Here is a 17,143-nt window from a genome sequence, read left to right as displayed (position 1 = left end):
TGAACAGAGTGTGTGACCCAGGTAGTCGGGCAGTGACAGACAGACAGACAGATAAACAGACAGAAAGACAAGACACAGAGTTGATGAAGTTACATAACAACAAAATGTAATACAAAATGTTACTGGATGTACACACGATGGAAATAACTGCGGACACAGCAGCATATCCTCATTGCCACTTTAAACATGCATACATGCGTGCACACATGCATGCACACGGCACACAAAAGGAAAGATAGTGTAAAATTTACAAAACTGTATACGGTATTTGTCTAATCAGATATTTACTCTAAGCTAGGATTTTAATGAAAGTTACAAACACACACACACACACTGACAGTCTCTCACACACACACACACACACACATACAGTCTCTCTCACACACACACACACACACACACACACACACACACTAACAGTCTCTCACACACACACACACACACACACTGACAGTCTCTCACACACACACACACACACACACTAGGAGCTAGTAGGACACACCAGGGACCTATATTATAGGTCTATGGACACACACATAATACGGCTAAAACAAAACTGAAGAGACAAAATCCTATCAATTATCTATCCAGAGCAGCTTATTCTGTATGGCAGTCCTGCTTTACACCATATTCGGCCTCGAGCTTCAGAGAAATGTAGAACACATCTATTAGGGTCGGTTCGAGCAGACAAGCCAATTCTTATATGGTACATTCCTCAAATGGTATACTTTCGATTTCATAGCTTTCCTCCAAGCATCATGGCGCAAACAAGTGTGCCCGGGAACTGGCAAGCAGAACTGGATGCTTTACTGAAGACTAACAAAGACTGTGGCACCTTGGACGACTTCAAAACTTCGCAAACCGATGCTGAACGTGTCAAGTTTATTTTTGACCTGAAGCTTTTGTCGTGAGTCTATGCAAATATTCAAGGGATGATTCAGACTCAGAGTCTGTGATGTTCCTCTCCAGTTAGTAAGAAATCAGTTAGTTGTGGGTTTGGATTTCTCCATTTTCGTTTTAATGAATAATCCAATGCATGAGGGTCCAAAGACCAGAAGGTTCATATTCATGCTTTCAAAAGGCATATTCTTCACCAACATGTATGACTTCTGGATCGCTCATGAATGTCAATGTAATATGCTGACTTTTGGAAGATCTCGGAGCCCTTGACAAAAATATTATAATCATATTGGTAGGATAAACTCTGTAAATTTGCGTTAGTACATCTGGCAGAACATTTTCTGAAACCAGAACTGATGGTATGCACAATATGCGCAAGTATTAATGAAAGATATGAAGTGCGTTCCGGTACCCACTCTCTTCAGGTTTAGTGTGTCATAGGACATACAAGAACGCACAGTTTGGGGAGCCCTAAAAACATACACACACACACACACACACACACACACACACACACACACACACACACACACACACACACAGATAAACATGCATACATACACACTCATAGACCTACACAGAATTGTGTGTGTGTGTGTGTGTGTGTGTGTTTGTTTTAAAATATGTGGACATATAAAGCAAGAAGGAAAACAAATTACTTTCTAGTTCTTATTGTCTTATGAAACTATACCCCGAACTGCACACGATTTTTAACTGTTTGACCTTGTATCTGCACTGCAAATTTAATGCAGATGTCTCTTCTAGTTATTTAGCATTTTAATTAAGTGTTTTTTATATACTTAAGTTCAACGCAACCAAATCCATCAGTAGAAGATGTTTTTAAATTTGCCGTTCATTATTGATATTTTGCAGAGACATTGGATGGGTGAGCGAATACTTCACATCATTGTGTCGGAGGGCGAGGCGTAAGGATCCAGAAAGAGCGGTACATCACAAGCAAGAGGGAAACAAATTGTTTGTTGCAAAACAGGATGAGGAAGCATTGCTTTCTTACACACGAGTGAGGATCATTACCATAGTACAGTGGAACCCCCCTTTTAAGACCTCCAAAATCTGAGAAAATCAGGTCCTTAAACAGGAGGGAGTCTTAATAAGGAGGATACATTTACCGAAGTTATGAACAAAAAGTCTGTAAAAACAGCTATGGTCTTAAAGTTAAAGCGAGGGAGTCTTAAATTGGGAGTCCTGACTTAAGACTAAAGGGGGGTTCCACTGCAACTATAAAGTGTGAGGGGGGCAGTTTCTTGTTCGTTCAGTGCTCCTTGTTATTTTAGATGCGAGAAGACTGGTTCCTTATAGATTTGACTTTTACTGTTGGAGACTAATTCAGCCACTGCTACTCGTAATTAGTGTTCCCACAATTGGCATTCCTGCAATGTGCATGACTTATATATATATTAAAACACTGTAATTGAAACATGAATGTTGAGGCTCATTTGACTACTCCAAGTCCAATAGATGGAGTTTGTAAATAGCTCTGTCAAGTTTTTATTGGTTGTGGAAGATTTGCTTTTCCTTGGCCGTGTTTCCATAGAAGCAGTGAGGCAATGTCATGTGTAGCTTGCCTTGTAGCTTAGCATTTCTTTTGAAAAAGCAAGGGAAGCAACTCTTCCACAACCCATACAAACTTGACAGAGTTATTTCCGTAATTTGTATATTCAGTTTGTGTATCTTAAAATGCTTGCAAATGTCACATCAATCCCATAGGTTGTGATTTGTTTCAGAGTGTGCAGTTTTCACACTGTGAGAGTGACTCAGAGAAATGTCAGAAAGGCTCCGACCTTGCTCTGGCATATGGCAACCGATCAGCTGTACTTTTCCGTCTTCACAACTATGAGGTTTGGGCTGTTCTTTCATTTTGTGATGAGATGATGTTCTGAAATAACTCTGTCAGAATTACCATGTGTTGTGGACGAGTTGCACTCCAGACTGTGGGGCAGATGACAACATGTGGTGGACATGTTAAAACCTGCAATCCCAGCAAATAACTGATGCCAATTTGTATGTTATGCAGTGTCTGCTCAATATGATGTGTTTTTCTTTAGAAAATCTGCACATCTGAGCCACTATTCACTGGAGATGGCCTGCAGTGCTCACTGAGCACTGGTGTCCCAAACTCATATGACCTCAAGCAAAAACATGTAACCTCAGGCAAAACACGTTGAGCAATCACTGCGAACCAGCTACATTGTATCACATTACTGCAACGAATCTTGATCTCTTCGATGTGTATATTTTTGAAAAAAAGGGCAACATGTTGAACTGAAAATGCATTAGATACACATCAGAGTCAGTTCTTTGCTGCGATTGCTGATTTTCATGACACTTTTTATTGTAAGATCTTCCTCATTTAAAAAAAATCTTGACAGAGTTATATTTGGAAAAGGTCTATTAAATACCAAGTGAATAAGAACCAAGTGGATCAGTAAACAACATTAGTTTGCTAGAGTTTTAGATACTCCTTAGGAACCAGAAGAACTATGATGATTGTGCGTGAGAGCATAGACATGCAAATCCTGCCTGGAGTCCCTAGCTATGTTATTATAGTCGACTGTTGATCATGTGATTGAAAATAACTGTTTTATAGGAAAGATCACTTTTTCTATGGTTAAGGCCATGATTTGTTTCTAATGATCTAAATAAACAACAAAGCAAAACCAAGCATTACAAACCACAAGGACAACAAATTAGATCCAGATGCAAAACACACACCACAAAACAATTACCCACCACCAAGATGTGAAAATAAAGCAAATTCCGAAAATAACTGTCGGGTTTGTATGGGGTGTGAAAGAGGGAATACCCTTGCTTTTTACTCGGACAAACATTGGAGGGGCCAATCATTCACACGGGGTATGTCAGAAAAACATGGACAGGAGCACATGTGAAGTTATTTGTCATAGGAAAAGCAAAGGTTCAAAACCCATACAAACCTGAATTATTTCTGAAATTTGTCTATTTTGAATAACGTTTGATGTTGTCCCTCTTTTACAGGAATGTTTAACAGACATCGATCGAGCGCTGAACGCGGGGTTTCCCAAAGAGACCAGACACAAGCTGCTGGTACGACGCTCTCTCTGTTACGCTAGACTGGGCAAAGAACAGGATGCAATAAAAGGTGTGTTTTTTATTTTTTAAAGTTTTCTGTTTCATGAAAGAAATTTTATCTGAATAACCTTTGTAATAGGCAAAAACTACCAAGAAAAAAAAAGGAGACGTGGATTATTCATGTCTTGGTGCCTTAATTTAAGCCACATGGTATGTTGGCTTAAGGTGTGAAGTGGTATTTCTGAATGGGAAATTGTGTTCAGAAGTTATTTTTTCAGTGGTGGCAATTCTCAGGTTCAAGACCGTTATGCAGTATTTGGATTTTTGATAAAAATATGACTTTTTGCACAGATTGAGACGGCCATTGTTCTACGAGACTGTCAAGATCTGTGTAAAATGTCACATTTGAACAAATCACAATTGCATGAACGCATACATTTTTTTTGTAGTCTCGGCCAGCCACCTAAATATGAGTTTAGTTGGCTTCATATGTCACAATGCTCAAAGAAGTAAAGTATAAGTAATACATTCATCATCAGAAATGGCTGAATTTAACTGCTAGGTGATTTGTATATTTTTCTATTTGAGGGGGTGGGGGATGGAAATTTGCTGAAAGTTTGCAGTTTCATCTGATTTGTTTCAGTACAAGAGGTCATCAGAGCTGAAATACAAACCTGTGACCAGAAGACAGCAGGTGACTCTTCTTCTTCTTTCTTCTTCTTCTTCTTCTTCTTCTTCTTCTTCTTCTTCTTCTTCTTCTTCTTCTTCTTCTGCGATCACGTGCTGAAACTCCCACAAATCAATCAATCAATCAATATGAGGCTTATATCGCGCGTATTCCGTGGGTACAGTTCTAAGTGCAGGGATTTTTATTTTTTTATTTTTTATTTTTTATGCAATTTATATTGCGCACATATTCAAGGCGCAGGGATTTATTTATGCCGTGTGAGATGGAATTTTTTTACACAATACATCATGCATTCACATCGGCCAGCAGATCGCAGCCATTTCGGCGCATATCCTACTTTTCACGGCCTATTATTCCAAGTCACACGGGTATTTTGGTGGACATTTTTATCTATGCCTATACAATTTTGCCAGGAAAGACCCTTTTGTCAATCGTGGGATCTTTAACGTGCACACCCCAATGTAGTGTACACGAAGGGACCTTGGTTTTTCGTCTCATCTGAAAGACTAGCACTTGAACCCACCACCTAGGTTAGGAAAGGGGGGAATAAATTGCTAACGCCCTGACCCAGGGTCGAACTCGCAACCTCTCGCTTCCGAGCACAAGTGCGTTACCACTCGGCCACCCACTCATTTGTTTGCATGAGTAGGGTTTTTCATGCATGACCGTGATTTCCTCACCATAACGGTAGCCATACTCCATTTTGGGGGGATGTGTGCTTGGTATTTTGGTGTTTCTATTACCAACCAAACTCAATGTTTTCCGTGTGTACTTGGTCAGTCCTGTGTATGCGTGTACACATGAAAGGGGTTAAGGCCTGATTTTCCAACACTCAGCCTTCCACATTGGAGTCCTATGTCTTTTTACATTTGGTCAAGTTTTGACTAAATGTTTTAACATAGAGGGGGAATCGAGACGAGGGTCGTGGTGTTTGTGTGTGTGTGTGTCTGTGTGTAGAGCGATTCAGAGTAAACTACTGGACCGATCTTTATGAAATTTTACATGAGAGTTCCTGGGTATGATATCCCCAGACGTTTTTTTCATTTTTTCGATAAATGTCTTTTATGATGTCATATCCGGCTTTTTGTAAAAGTTGAGGCGGCACTGTCACACCTTCATTTTTCAATCAAATTGATTGAAATTTTGGCCAAGCAATCTTCGACGAAGGCCGGACTTCGGTATTTCATTTCAGCATGGAGGCCTTAAAATTAATTGATGACTTTGGTCATTAAAAATCTGAAAATTGTAAATAAAATTATTTTTTTATAAAACGATCCAAAATTACTTTTATTTTATTCTTCATCATGTTCTGATTCCAAAAACATATAAATATGTTATATTCGGATTAAAAACAAGCTCTGAAAATTAAAAATATAAAAATTATGATTAAAATTAAATTTCCGAAATCGTTTTAAAAAGAATTTCATCTTATTTCTTGTTGGTTCCTGATTCCAAAAACATATAGATATGATATGTTTGGATTAAAAACACGCTCAGAAAGTTAAAACAAAGAGAGGTACAGTAAAGCGTGCTATGCAGCACAGCGCAACCGCTACCGCGCTAAACAGGTTCATCACTTTCACTGCCTTTTGCACTAGCGGCGGACTACGGTCATTGTGAAAAAAATGCAGTGCGTTCAGTTTCATTCTGTGAGTTCCACAGCTTGACTAAATGTAGTAATTTCGCCATTGCGCCTGTCAGCAGTAGGTGATTTGTTCTAAAATATCTTATTTAAACTTTGTAACTGGGGGGGGGGGGGGGGGGGGGGATAGCGTAGGCACCCGGTCTGCTCCCCGCCTAAAAAAGGCCAGTGCCGTTCCGTCTTCGAGGGTTTCATTTCGGAGTTTTCCTTCTCCTAGACGAGTTTCCTTCCATGGATGATGAGCCTCCTCTACCCTCGTTTTGAATTCAGAGTGGTCTTCTCTTAGGATAGCTGCCTGCCAGGGTTGACGAGCCTATCCTGCCCGGCTATTTGACCCATAGCTGGAGGTTGGTTCGTGGGCACCTGGGCGTTTCCACACACCGGTGGGCCCGCATGCCGCACGTCTAGGGGCCAACCTCCTCCGAGTCCTTGTAGTCTAGCCTGGGGCCTTGCGGTACCCAGTTTACGCCTGTCGCCGCGATGGAGGCACTACATAGGGCTTGTTGTGGAGAGGTTATTGTACTGGCAGGAGAGACTGACGCATTCTGCTCTCTTTTCGCATTGTCCTAAAAAGGACAGACGGTGCTAGCCAGCGGTGAGGGCTGAAAGCGAGAAGTGACAAGCACAAGACACTTCGCCAACACACTAGACACGTCACACAACCATTTGGCAGGCTTTGTAACTGAAGCAGGCATCCGAACTATTTATTATTTTAGTTAGCGTGTACCAGAATATTCACAGTGATGGCGCTAGTATTTTTTCAAACTGGTACGCAAACTTTAATGATGCAAATTAACAGTCCTGAAAAAAACGGTAGGCTGGTCATTGGAACCAGTAAGAGTCCAACTCAGACTACTGAATGGTTTTGTTGTTTTACCGGCAATAAAAACCAGTAGTTCAAAAATCAACCGGTAGGTCATACCGGCAGCCATTTTTGTTCTGGTATTTTCTCATTTCAACTGGTAAAATACCGATAATTACCGGTTAACGCCAATACTGTATGCAGCTGTGTTTTTTTGCATTTCCTGACTCATGCATTGAAATGAACAAGCAAAGGGTGAAAACATTTCCCAAGTTTGTTTTCTGTTGTTGATTCTTTTGTTTTTCTTGTTTTTCATTTCGAGTTAAGATAGCATATGTATACTAATGCTTATTCTTTACATCTTTTTTCAGACCACCTCTCAAAGGAAGTCGAGAAAATTAGTGCTGAAATACAGTCAGTGTGAGTTAGGTTTGCTTTTATTGCTGTATGTAATCAGAATTCAGTCAACTTCCTAGTTCAGGTTGTTTTTCCTGTTGTTTGATTTGTGAGTGTATTGATCTGCAGCTCGAACTTTTGACAGGCATTTTTGTTTTGTAAACTAGTCTATTCTTGATTTTTTTGTCATGCATCCTTTTTTTACCCTTTAAACTTGAGATTTTTTTAAAGTTTGTATTTGTTTTGGTATTAAGTTTTTCTCTTCATGTGGAAAATGATGCTTTTGTAAACTTTCATGCTACTGCATTAGTTGTTTTGATATTCTTGAGCTGTTCTTTGACAATAATTCTAATAATGATAATAGTTAACTTGAGCAATGAACCTTGTGGTTTTTGATGTCACTTTGCGACTTATGTGTGTGAATACCATAATGCATTGTCTTTGCCTGAATGACAAACACCATAATTGAAACTGTGGTTTTTCTGCTGCAGGACAAAAAGTTTAAAAGTCACTGGACCGACCTCAGACATCAAGAAATCACCTGCCAAGCCAGTGGTGTCGTTTGGCATCAACGATGTCCTTGTTCAAGCTTCCTCTGCTGTTGAAATGAAAACATCACCATCACAGGGCAGATTTCTTCAGGCAAGGGAATATTTTTGCTTTCATTCAGTCTTTGTTTTTGTTGTTGAAGTTTTAAAAAGGTTGTGATTGGTATAGATAGGTGGTTGCTGTGGAAAGGTGATTGTTGTAGAAAATAACTCTGGGGTGGTCATTGTGGGCAGGTGGTCATTATTGTGCCTTTGTGGTCGCCAGGGCAAGTTCGACTAGTATCACTTCCACATTGATGGGCTTCCGTTCGAAACTTTGAGGTTATTATCATGGATTGACGCCCAAACCAAAGCCTCACTGAAGTCCGATAGAGTGAAGTGACATAGTATCATCATAGGGCTTCAATTATGCTAAATGCTAAATTCTTCTGTTTCTTTTGATTGTTTCATTATCATGTGTATGTATGTCAAATTTTTAACTAAAGACCACTAGTCAGAAGTACCAGTTTTGTCTTGACATGCAATTAAATGGTCCAATAATTAACTTTTTGTTATTCTTAGTTCCTCTGTATCAGATCTGAGAAGGTGCAATAGACGAACTCTGGAAATCACTCTGTCGGGCTTGTATTGGTTGTGAAAGAGTGAATACTCTTGCTTTAGTGAGGCAAACTTTCTACACATGCTCCGTGTCCACATCTTTCAGACAAACCTGTTGCTTGTGACTGGCCTATATATATAATGTCAAGTGGGAAAGTTTGACTCAGTAAAAGCAAGTGTATTCACTCTATCACAACCCATATAAACCTGACAGAGTTATTTCCAAACATGGCATATCGTGGTTGCAGGCCAGACAGTCCATCAAGGCAGGAGACACGCTGATTGTGGAGCGACCTTTTGCCGGCGTTCTGTTGCCGCCACACTACACAACACACTGCCTGCACTGCTTTGGACTTCTGCCAGGCAATCCGATTGGGTACATGGCTGTTTGAAGTACTTTCTAATCACACTTGTCTAAATTAGACAGATGTCTATCCTAAATTAAATACAGTGGTACCCCCCTTTTAAGACCTCCCTAAATCGAAGAAAATGGGATCTTAAAACGGAGGGAGTCTTAAAATGGGGGGTACATTTACACAGGTTGTTAACATGACCATATCTGAGAAAACAAGGTCTTAAAAGGGAGGGAGTCTTAAACGGGAGGGAGTCTTAAAAGGGAGGGAGTCTTAAAAGGGAGGGAGGGAGTCTTAAAAAAAGGGAGGGAGTCTTAAAAGGGAGGGAGTCTTAAAAGGGAGGGAGTCTTAAAAGAGAGGGAGTCTTAAAAGGGAGGGAGTCTTAAAAGGGAGGGAGTCTTAAAAGGGAGGGAGTCTTAAAAGGGAGGGAGTTTAAAAAAACAAAAAAGGGAGGGAGTCTTAAAAAAAAGGGAGGGAGTCTTAAAAGGGAGGGAGTCTTAAATCGGGCGTCTTACAAGGGGGGATCTACTGTACTCGCTGGTGCCCCAACATTATGCCACATACTAGCTGTTGCCCCATCTTTGTTTTTGTTTTTACATGTTCTCATTAAATTTACAGAGGTTGTGAACAGAAAATGTAAGAATGCAGGGTCTTAAAAATTAGGGAGTAAGGGGGGGGAGAGGGGGGGGGGGGGTGGGGTGGGGTGGTGGATCTTAAAAGGGGGGGTTTCACTTTACAGTAATTTTGAATGTTGTGGGTGTGCTGTATTTATTTGTGTGTATGCTACATATGTCATCAGATGCAAGCAGTGTAGCGGTGTGCTGTACTGTGACGAAGATTGTAGAGGTGCATCATGGGAGTCCTATCACCAGGTGGAATGTCTCTACATGGATCTGCTACACTCTGTAAGTCTTATTTATTTTGTCATGATTTTTGTGTTTGTGTTTGTTTTATTTTTCTCCCTACTTTCTATTGTTCAGCTTTCCTTTCTTTGTCCTTTCTCCATTTCATTAATTCTTTCTTTCCTTCAAACTTTTCTTTAGTTTAAACTGGTATTTTGATGACTTTGATGATATAGTACAGTGATTGTAACATTTTGTTTTGTCACAAATTAAACGTAACAATAACATACTATTCTTTTTTATTGATTCTGAATTTCGGAAAGTTGGCAGTCTATTGGTTTTTTTTATTTTGAACATTTTGATGTCTGAAACAGAGGACAAAGTCCTAATATAAGGACGCAAAAGAGTAAAAAAGTATTTAATTTCTATTGTAACCTCATATGAATGACATGTAATGGGTATACATTTAAACCAGTCCTTACAATTTTGAGAAAGGATTGCATCTATTATCCTCATTTTGTTTAATTTCATTCATTCCACAGGTAGGAATAGCTCACCTATCGCTGCGTGTTGTTTTGAATGCTGGTCTACCGTTTCTTGTGGGTATGAAGAACATTTTGATTGCTATCTGCATGGTATGTGCAAACAAAGTTTTACTATATGTAATCGAGGGCTAACATTTGTGCGCACAAGTAAATCTTACGCTCACACAGAAAGATGCAGACAAGACTATAATATGTGTTCAGACACGGAGGTATTGCTTTCAAGCACACTTACACGCAGAAACTGTGTGAAATATCGACACATACACAAGCACATACACACATACACATGCACACAGTCATTTGTGTACAACAGACTGACGGACTGTCCGGGACTTACACACAAACATTCATACACACACACACTTACACAAACACACACACTTACACCCACACACACACTTACACCCACACACCCACACTAACACACACACCAATGTACAGCAGGCAGACAGATCAAGACTTGTAAATCACACCCATGCACACACACAAGTTCAGATAAAAAATGAAAACACATGCAGAGAAATATGCTGATCCTCGATGACATCTGATCTCTGGCTGTGACAGATTTTCTGAAGGAGAAAGACAGGACAGGTGCACAAAACGCTATCCCAGGTGTGACCAAGGAGGGACGCTATGAACGAAACTACCTGTCAGTGTATGACCTGATGACCCACACTGCGGACATGACAACTGATGATCTCTTTCAGTATTCACTGGTGAGTCTGTGTGTGTGTGTGTGTGTGTGTGTGTGTGTGTGTGACTGTAATTTGTGCGTGAGGTTGGGCACATGCATATTTTGTCCTTGGTCTATCTTTCATCTTTTTTTAAGTCATGCACACATTTGGAAGTTATCTTTGGCTTTTGTTTGACATTTTGAGTCCTGTTTCCCCTTGTCAACAGACCGCAAGCATACTGCTGGGGGTTCTCATTCATTCAGGATGGTTTGAGTCTTCTCGGAGTGGCAATCCTACCGACTCAATTTCTAGAGACACAAACCTTAAAATGTATCTACGAGGTGAACCCATCCACAGGCAATCTGCAAAAGACACACCAAGCCTCGACATGCAGCAGGTGTTCACTGTAGGCGGTGTGTTGTTACGACACGTTCAGCAGCTGGTGTGTAACGCTCATGCCATCACTGCGCTGCAAGCTACACAGGTCAGCCAGGAGCACCTGGTGGAAACGCAGAGTCAAGTCCGCGTTGCTACGGCGATCTACCCCACAGCTAGCCTGATGAACCATTCCTGCGACCCCACCATCATCTCCAGGTGAGTGCCTGCATGGAAGGATAGGTTACAGTGTCAGTGAATCTTTTGGTTAAAAGCAACTGGTTTTAGAACATGTACATTTTACAGTGGTACCTGCGATGAAAGGTCACCCTTTGATCCAGCCAAAAGTGACCCTGTATTGCAGGGTAACCTTTCATGATAAGTACAAAGGGACAACAGGACTTAGGTGCAGGAGGAAGTTACCAACTGATTGGGAGCCAGTGACTTGGGAGCCAGTGACGGGGTCGAATTTGTTGAAACTGAGGTTTGTGATTTGATCCAATCCGACCCTGCAGCTGGCTCCCACCCAGTTGGTAACTTTGTCCTGCACCTCATTCCAGAAGGTGTCCATTTACAGGAGGTGTCCTTTGTTCGGAGGGGTCTTACATTAGGGGTATTGAGCTAGTGTTTGCACTTGCTGCATATGGCAAAGCAGTGACCAGTTGCTTATGCAATCCTTATTACTCTTTTCACTATGGTGAGTAATGTCTTGCTCACTATTTTTGTTTATGACTGCAGCTTCCAAAAAGATGTACTGATTGTGAAGAGTGTGAAAGACGTGCCCTGCGGAGGTGAAATCTTCAACTGTTATGGTAAAGCTCTGTGTTTCAGTTTCTGTCTGTCTAATTTCTTCAATAAAGTCATGCAGTATGTTTTCGTTTAGTTTTTGCTTGTTTGATAATGATCAAGGAAAATTAACGAATATCACGCTGTCCTAAGGAATGGATTTCTTATCACAAAATGACCGCGCTCTGTTTAAAAGGATGGCACATTTGACCGCCATGCGGCTATGTGAATCGGACATTTGAGCCTCTTAATCGGTCTGTGTCCGATGTCCGATGCCTTACGACATCCTTGCCTGTCTATAGCTACTACTTTGGGTGGCTACCCTCGGGTAATACTGGACATTTTCAAATTTTTTCGCAAATGAAAAAACAGAGTTTTTGCAATCAAATCCAAAGCCCCTAATGGTTCCACTGTTTGGTAAAAAAACCAAAAAAACCCACCCCATTAACCCCTTCACTGCCACAGTATAACAGCATTATCCGAACGGTCTATGGGAAAGAACTGTGTTTAGAACCCCTACAAGTACTTGGACAGTGGTTACCTCCCATTTAGTTTTCAGAAATGTCCTGAAATGTTGTTGACACAAATCCCACGTATGAGATAGGTTATGGGCGTAGGACAAACCGAAAATGACCACGTATTACATACGGGGTGGGCAGTGAAGGGGTTAAAGAACACTTATCATCATATCTAATCCCCTGAGCATCTGGAATTGTTGTGTGTACATACAGGGCCTCATTGCAAACGTATGAAGAGACAGGAACGCCTGTCACAGCTCAAATCACAGTACTTCTTTGACTGCCAGTGCCAAGCCTGTACCTGTGATGAAGTTGGTGATGGGAGTATCATGAAGGTAAGATGTCTGTCTGTCCATGGTTGGTAAGTGGAAAAACAGATAATTTACTGGAAAGATGATCTGTAAAAGGAGTTCAGTTGAACCCTCCTTGAAACACCTGAACTTCTCAGATTTTGGTAGTCTTTTAAGACTTTTTATTTCCTCAGACGATCTGTTGATAAGGCCTTAGAATCAAGGCAAATTTTCAGAGGCTCTGTGGCGAACATTGAAAAGAAAAAAACTGTCTTAAAAGTCTTTTGTATAAAAATATGGATCTGTGTATGCGGCAGAATCCGCCTAAATACAACTGCATGTTTTTGATAAATGTTACAACCGAAAAGAAATATGTATTATTTCCCTTGTAGGGTCTGAAGTGTCCAAAGTGTGGCAAAGCATTCCCTGTCAGTCAACAAGAGCTGGTCTGCCCATCCTGTCATGTGACCGTTGACATGGCAGCCATCTTGTCACAGCTTCAGACGGCAGACACAGAATTCAACGAAGGAGTCACACTTCTCTCGAATGGACAACACAAGAGTACGTTCTTTTAAGTTGTTTAAAAAAAAAGAAAAGAAAGTCAAATGCTGTTGTTATGCATCTAATGTTAACACTTTGTGTAAAATTTGTGTGTAGGAGGAATCAAGTTATTGTCATCATGTGTAGATTGGTCATGTACTTTCATCAAAAGTGATGTGAAATACTGTGAAAACGCTTTTACGTCCGATATGAATGGTTCTTTTTCTATGACATAGCGGTCATTTCTCAAGTCTAAACATTCTATTGGGGTCTGATTCCAGTGAAATTCTACAGCAGACAAATTCCGGAAATAACCCTGTCGGGTTTGTATGGGTAATGCTAGAGTGAATACTCTTGCTTTGCTTTGTGCTAACTTTCCACACGTGGTCCTTGTCCACATGTTTCAGACACGCCCCTCGCTAGTGACTGGCCTATAATTTCACGTGTTGCAGACACACCCCTCGCTAGTGACTGGCCTATAATTTCACATGTTTCAGACACACCCCTCGCTAGTGACTGGCCTATAATTTCACATGTTTCAGACACACCCCTCGCTAGTCACTGGCCCACGTGCTTCAGACACACCCCTCGCTAGTCACTAGCCCACGTGCTTCGGACACACCCCTCGCTAGTGACTGACCTATAATGTCACGTGTTTCAGACACACCCCTCGCTAGTGACTGGCCTATCATGTCACGTGTTTTAGACACGCCCCTCGCTAGTGACTGGCCTATAATTTCACGTGTTGCAGACACACCCCTCGCTAGTGACTGGCCTATAATTTCACATGTTTCAGACACACCCCTCGCTAGTGACTGGCCTATAATTTCACGTGTTGCAGACACACCCCTCGCTAGTGACTGGCCTATAATTTCACGTGTTGCAGACACATCCCTCGCTAGTCACTGGCCTATAATTTCACATGTTTCAGACACGCCCCTCGCTAGTGACTGGCCTATAATTTCACGTGTTGCAGACACACCCCTCGCTAGTGACTGGCCTATAATTTCACGTGTTGCAGACACGCCCCTCGCTAGTGACTGGCCTATAATTTCACGTGTTGCAGACACACCCCTCGCTAGTGACTGGCCTATAATTTCACGTGTTGCAGACACACCCCTCGCTAGTGACTGGCCTATAATTTCACGTGTTGCAGACACATCCCTCGCTAGTCACTGGCCTATAATTTCACATGGGAAAGTTTACCTCAAGAAAAGCGAGATTATTCACATTTTTCACAACCCTTACAAACCCCACATACAGTCGAACTCGCTTAAGACGAATTACTGGGGATCGGGAAATAAGTTTGTCTTAACCGAAATTTGTATTAAGAAATTCGTCGACGTCGTGTAAAATTTCTGAGAGAGATCGCTCGTTTCTTCTTGTTCTCTGCCAAGATGCGGCTAAAACATTACCTAAACTTGAATAGCATTCACCTAATGGAAGTCGCCGCGGATTTTCACTTCGCTCGATTAGCGATTACCGGTGCTTTATTGGCTCTCTACTCAAGATTCGGCGCTTTTATCTTTGATTCGCGAATCTTCGTTTGTCAACAAGTCGTTGTGACAAGATAGCGTACAGAGAAACACCGGATGTATCAGGATCTCGCACGCGCGAGATTTCATTTTTTTTGTGTCTTGCGATAGTTGGAGGAGCGAGAGCCGCCATGTTGTGTTTTCGTCTGCTCGAAATGTGCGCAAAAATCGTAAATCGTCCCAAAAAAGCTTATTCCGGGACTACATGTGTGTGTTGGTTACAAATTGTGTGTGTGTGTGTGTGTGTGTGATATTTTTCTTCAAACTTTTTCACTTTTCTTCTTTGTTTCACTTGTTTATTCTCGGTGACCTCCCTTGGACACCAAATAAACATGGCGGAATACTTGCATTCCGGCGACTTTGACACATTCAAACTTCTCAAATTCCCATGATATGTCGATCTCGGGACGAGTTTTAAAGATTTCGTCATAAGCGTGAGTAAATTACAGACATTATGCATGCTTGGGAATCCAAAAAGTGCTCGTTATAAGCATAAATTCGTTACAAAGAATTCGTTTCAAGCATTTTTTTTAAGCATGAAGAAAGAGGTATTCAGTTGGGAACTTAAAACTAATACGTTATAAGTCAAAATTCGTAACTAGCGTGTTCGTTTTAGGTGGGTTCGACTGTAGTTATTTCCAACATCGTCTATTAAAAAGCATGCTTGTAAAACGAGGTGTAAGCTGGATTAAGAAGCACGCTTTTGACCGAGCCATAAATGAAATGTTAAAAAAACAGTAAAAGTATCATTGTACTGTATTCAGCACATTTTCATTGTGGTTCCAGAGGCTCTGGCCAGGTTCAAATCGTGCCTGAAGGTTCGTTCCAAAGCCATGTCCGCTCACAACCATGACCTGGGTCAGACCCATGACGCCATTGCCCAGTGTCTGGCCACCACAGGTGAGGAGGGGGAGGGGGAGGGGGGGGGGGAGGGGGAGGGGGAGGAGGGGGGGTGTGGGTGGGGGATAGATTTTCAGAACATTGACATTATGTGTAGCATGATAGACCTGTAGTTGAATCGTCTTCTTCTTCTGGTCATATGCTCCCTGTCCACATGTTTCACACACACCCCTCGCTAATGATTGGCCCCTCCACAAACCCGACAGTTATTTCCGAAAATCATCTATTGACAATGCATGATATAACATTCTTTTATCTTTCTATCCATAACAGGAACAAAAATGAACACTATTTCATAATAAAAATAATTGGTTTTGTCTTTATCCTGAAAAGCTGTGTGCATTTTTAAAGGGAAGTTCCACTATTTTGTAATTAAATTTCTTCGTTTTGTTCTCCAGGTTGTTACCCAGAAGCCTCAGAGCATCTCAAGCACAGTCTGGCTGTCACGGAAGCCATCTTTGGCCCCGACGGAATTGAAACGGCCAGGGAACTGCACAAAATGGCGGAGGTCCAGATTCACGCAGGGAGGCCTACAGACGCTCTGAAGTCTGCCTCAAGGGCCCTTGACTTGGCAGAGAAACTGTACTGCCATTCTGATGACTGGGTGCAAGAACTCTTGTGTCTGAAAACTGCTTTGACCAAAATTATTGCTGAGGAAGAGCTCTAGTAAACTTTTCAAGAAGGGCATTGTGTTGATTTGGCTTGAACATTTTGATTGGAAGATTAAGTAATGATTGTACTTCGGCTTTTAAAAGGGTGTATGCTCACATCACACACGGGACCATACACTCGCACACACACTACCGTATTTGACGGATTACAAGACGCACCGTTTTATAAGCCGCACCCCTGACTTTTAACAAAGAAATTGGGACGAGCCACGTATAGGCCGCGTCACTATATTAGCCGCCGTCGAAAAAAATATAATCAGATCGTGTCAATCAATCAAAACAACCAGGCAAACGAAAGTACGGTATTTGGCGAAATCGGCTCCGAGAATAAACAAGTAAAACAAAGAAGAAAAGTGAAAAAGTTTGAAGAAAAATATCACACACACACACACACACACACACACAATTTGTAACCAACACACACATGTAGTCCCGCCCGGAATAAGCTTTTTTGGGATGATTTACGACTTTT

At 41.4% G+C, this 17,143-nt stretch overlaps 1 protein-coding gene across 1 annotated transcript; it reads left to right on the top strand.

Annotated features, from left to right (window-relative positions):
• The first annotated feature begins 747 nt into the window (after positions 1 to 747).
• Positions 748 to 16,753, top strand: LOC138970813 (SET and MYND domain-containing protein 4-like). Its single transcript, XM_070343341.1, has 17 exons — positions 748 to 907; positions 1,774 to 1,921; positions 2,646 to 2,759; positions 3,916 to 4,039; positions 4,613 to 4,663; positions 7,473 to 7,521; positions 7,989 to 8,139; positions 8,891 to 9,018; positions 9,795 to 9,900; positions 10,380 to 10,440; positions 10,947 to 11,098; positions 11,283 to 11,650; positions 12,170 to 12,243; positions 12,949 to 13,070; positions 13,418 to 13,586; positions 15,887 to 16,000; positions 16,399 to 16,753. Exons 1-17 carry the CDS (start codon positions 759 to 761, stop codon positions 16,665 to 16,667), a joined length of 2,349 nt encoding a protein of 782 aa, XP_070199442.1. The 5' UTR covers positions 748 to 758; the 3' UTR covers positions 16,668 to 16,753.
• Positions 16,754 to 17,143: the final 390 nt, after the last annotated feature.

Source organism: Littorina saxatilis, linkage group LG7, assembly GCF_037325665.1.
Source record: "Littorina saxatilis isolate snail1 linkage group LG7, US_GU_Lsax_2.0, whole genome shotgun sequence".
NCBI lineage: Eukaryota > Metazoa > Mollusca > Gastropoda > Littorinimorpha > Littorinidae > Littorina > Littorina saxatilis.
Note: the sequence above shows the minus strand (reverse complement) of the source record. Positions and strands in the feature narration are given on the sequence as shown.

Bases quoted from the DNA above. Each gene is read 5' to 3' on its own strand.
- LOC138970813 (XM_070343341.1), top strand. From the start codon at position 759: ATGGCGCAAACAAGTGTGCCCGGGAACTGGCAAGCAGAACTGGATGCT. The intron at 1,922-2,645 runs GTGAGGATCATT...GATTTGTTTCAG, and splicing joins CATTGCTTTCTTACACACGA to AGTGTGCAGTTTTCACACTG. The intron at 13,587-15,886 runs GTACGTTCTTTT...TTGTGGTTCCAG, and splicing joins CTCGAATGGACAACACAAGA to AGGCTCTGGCCAGGTTCAAA.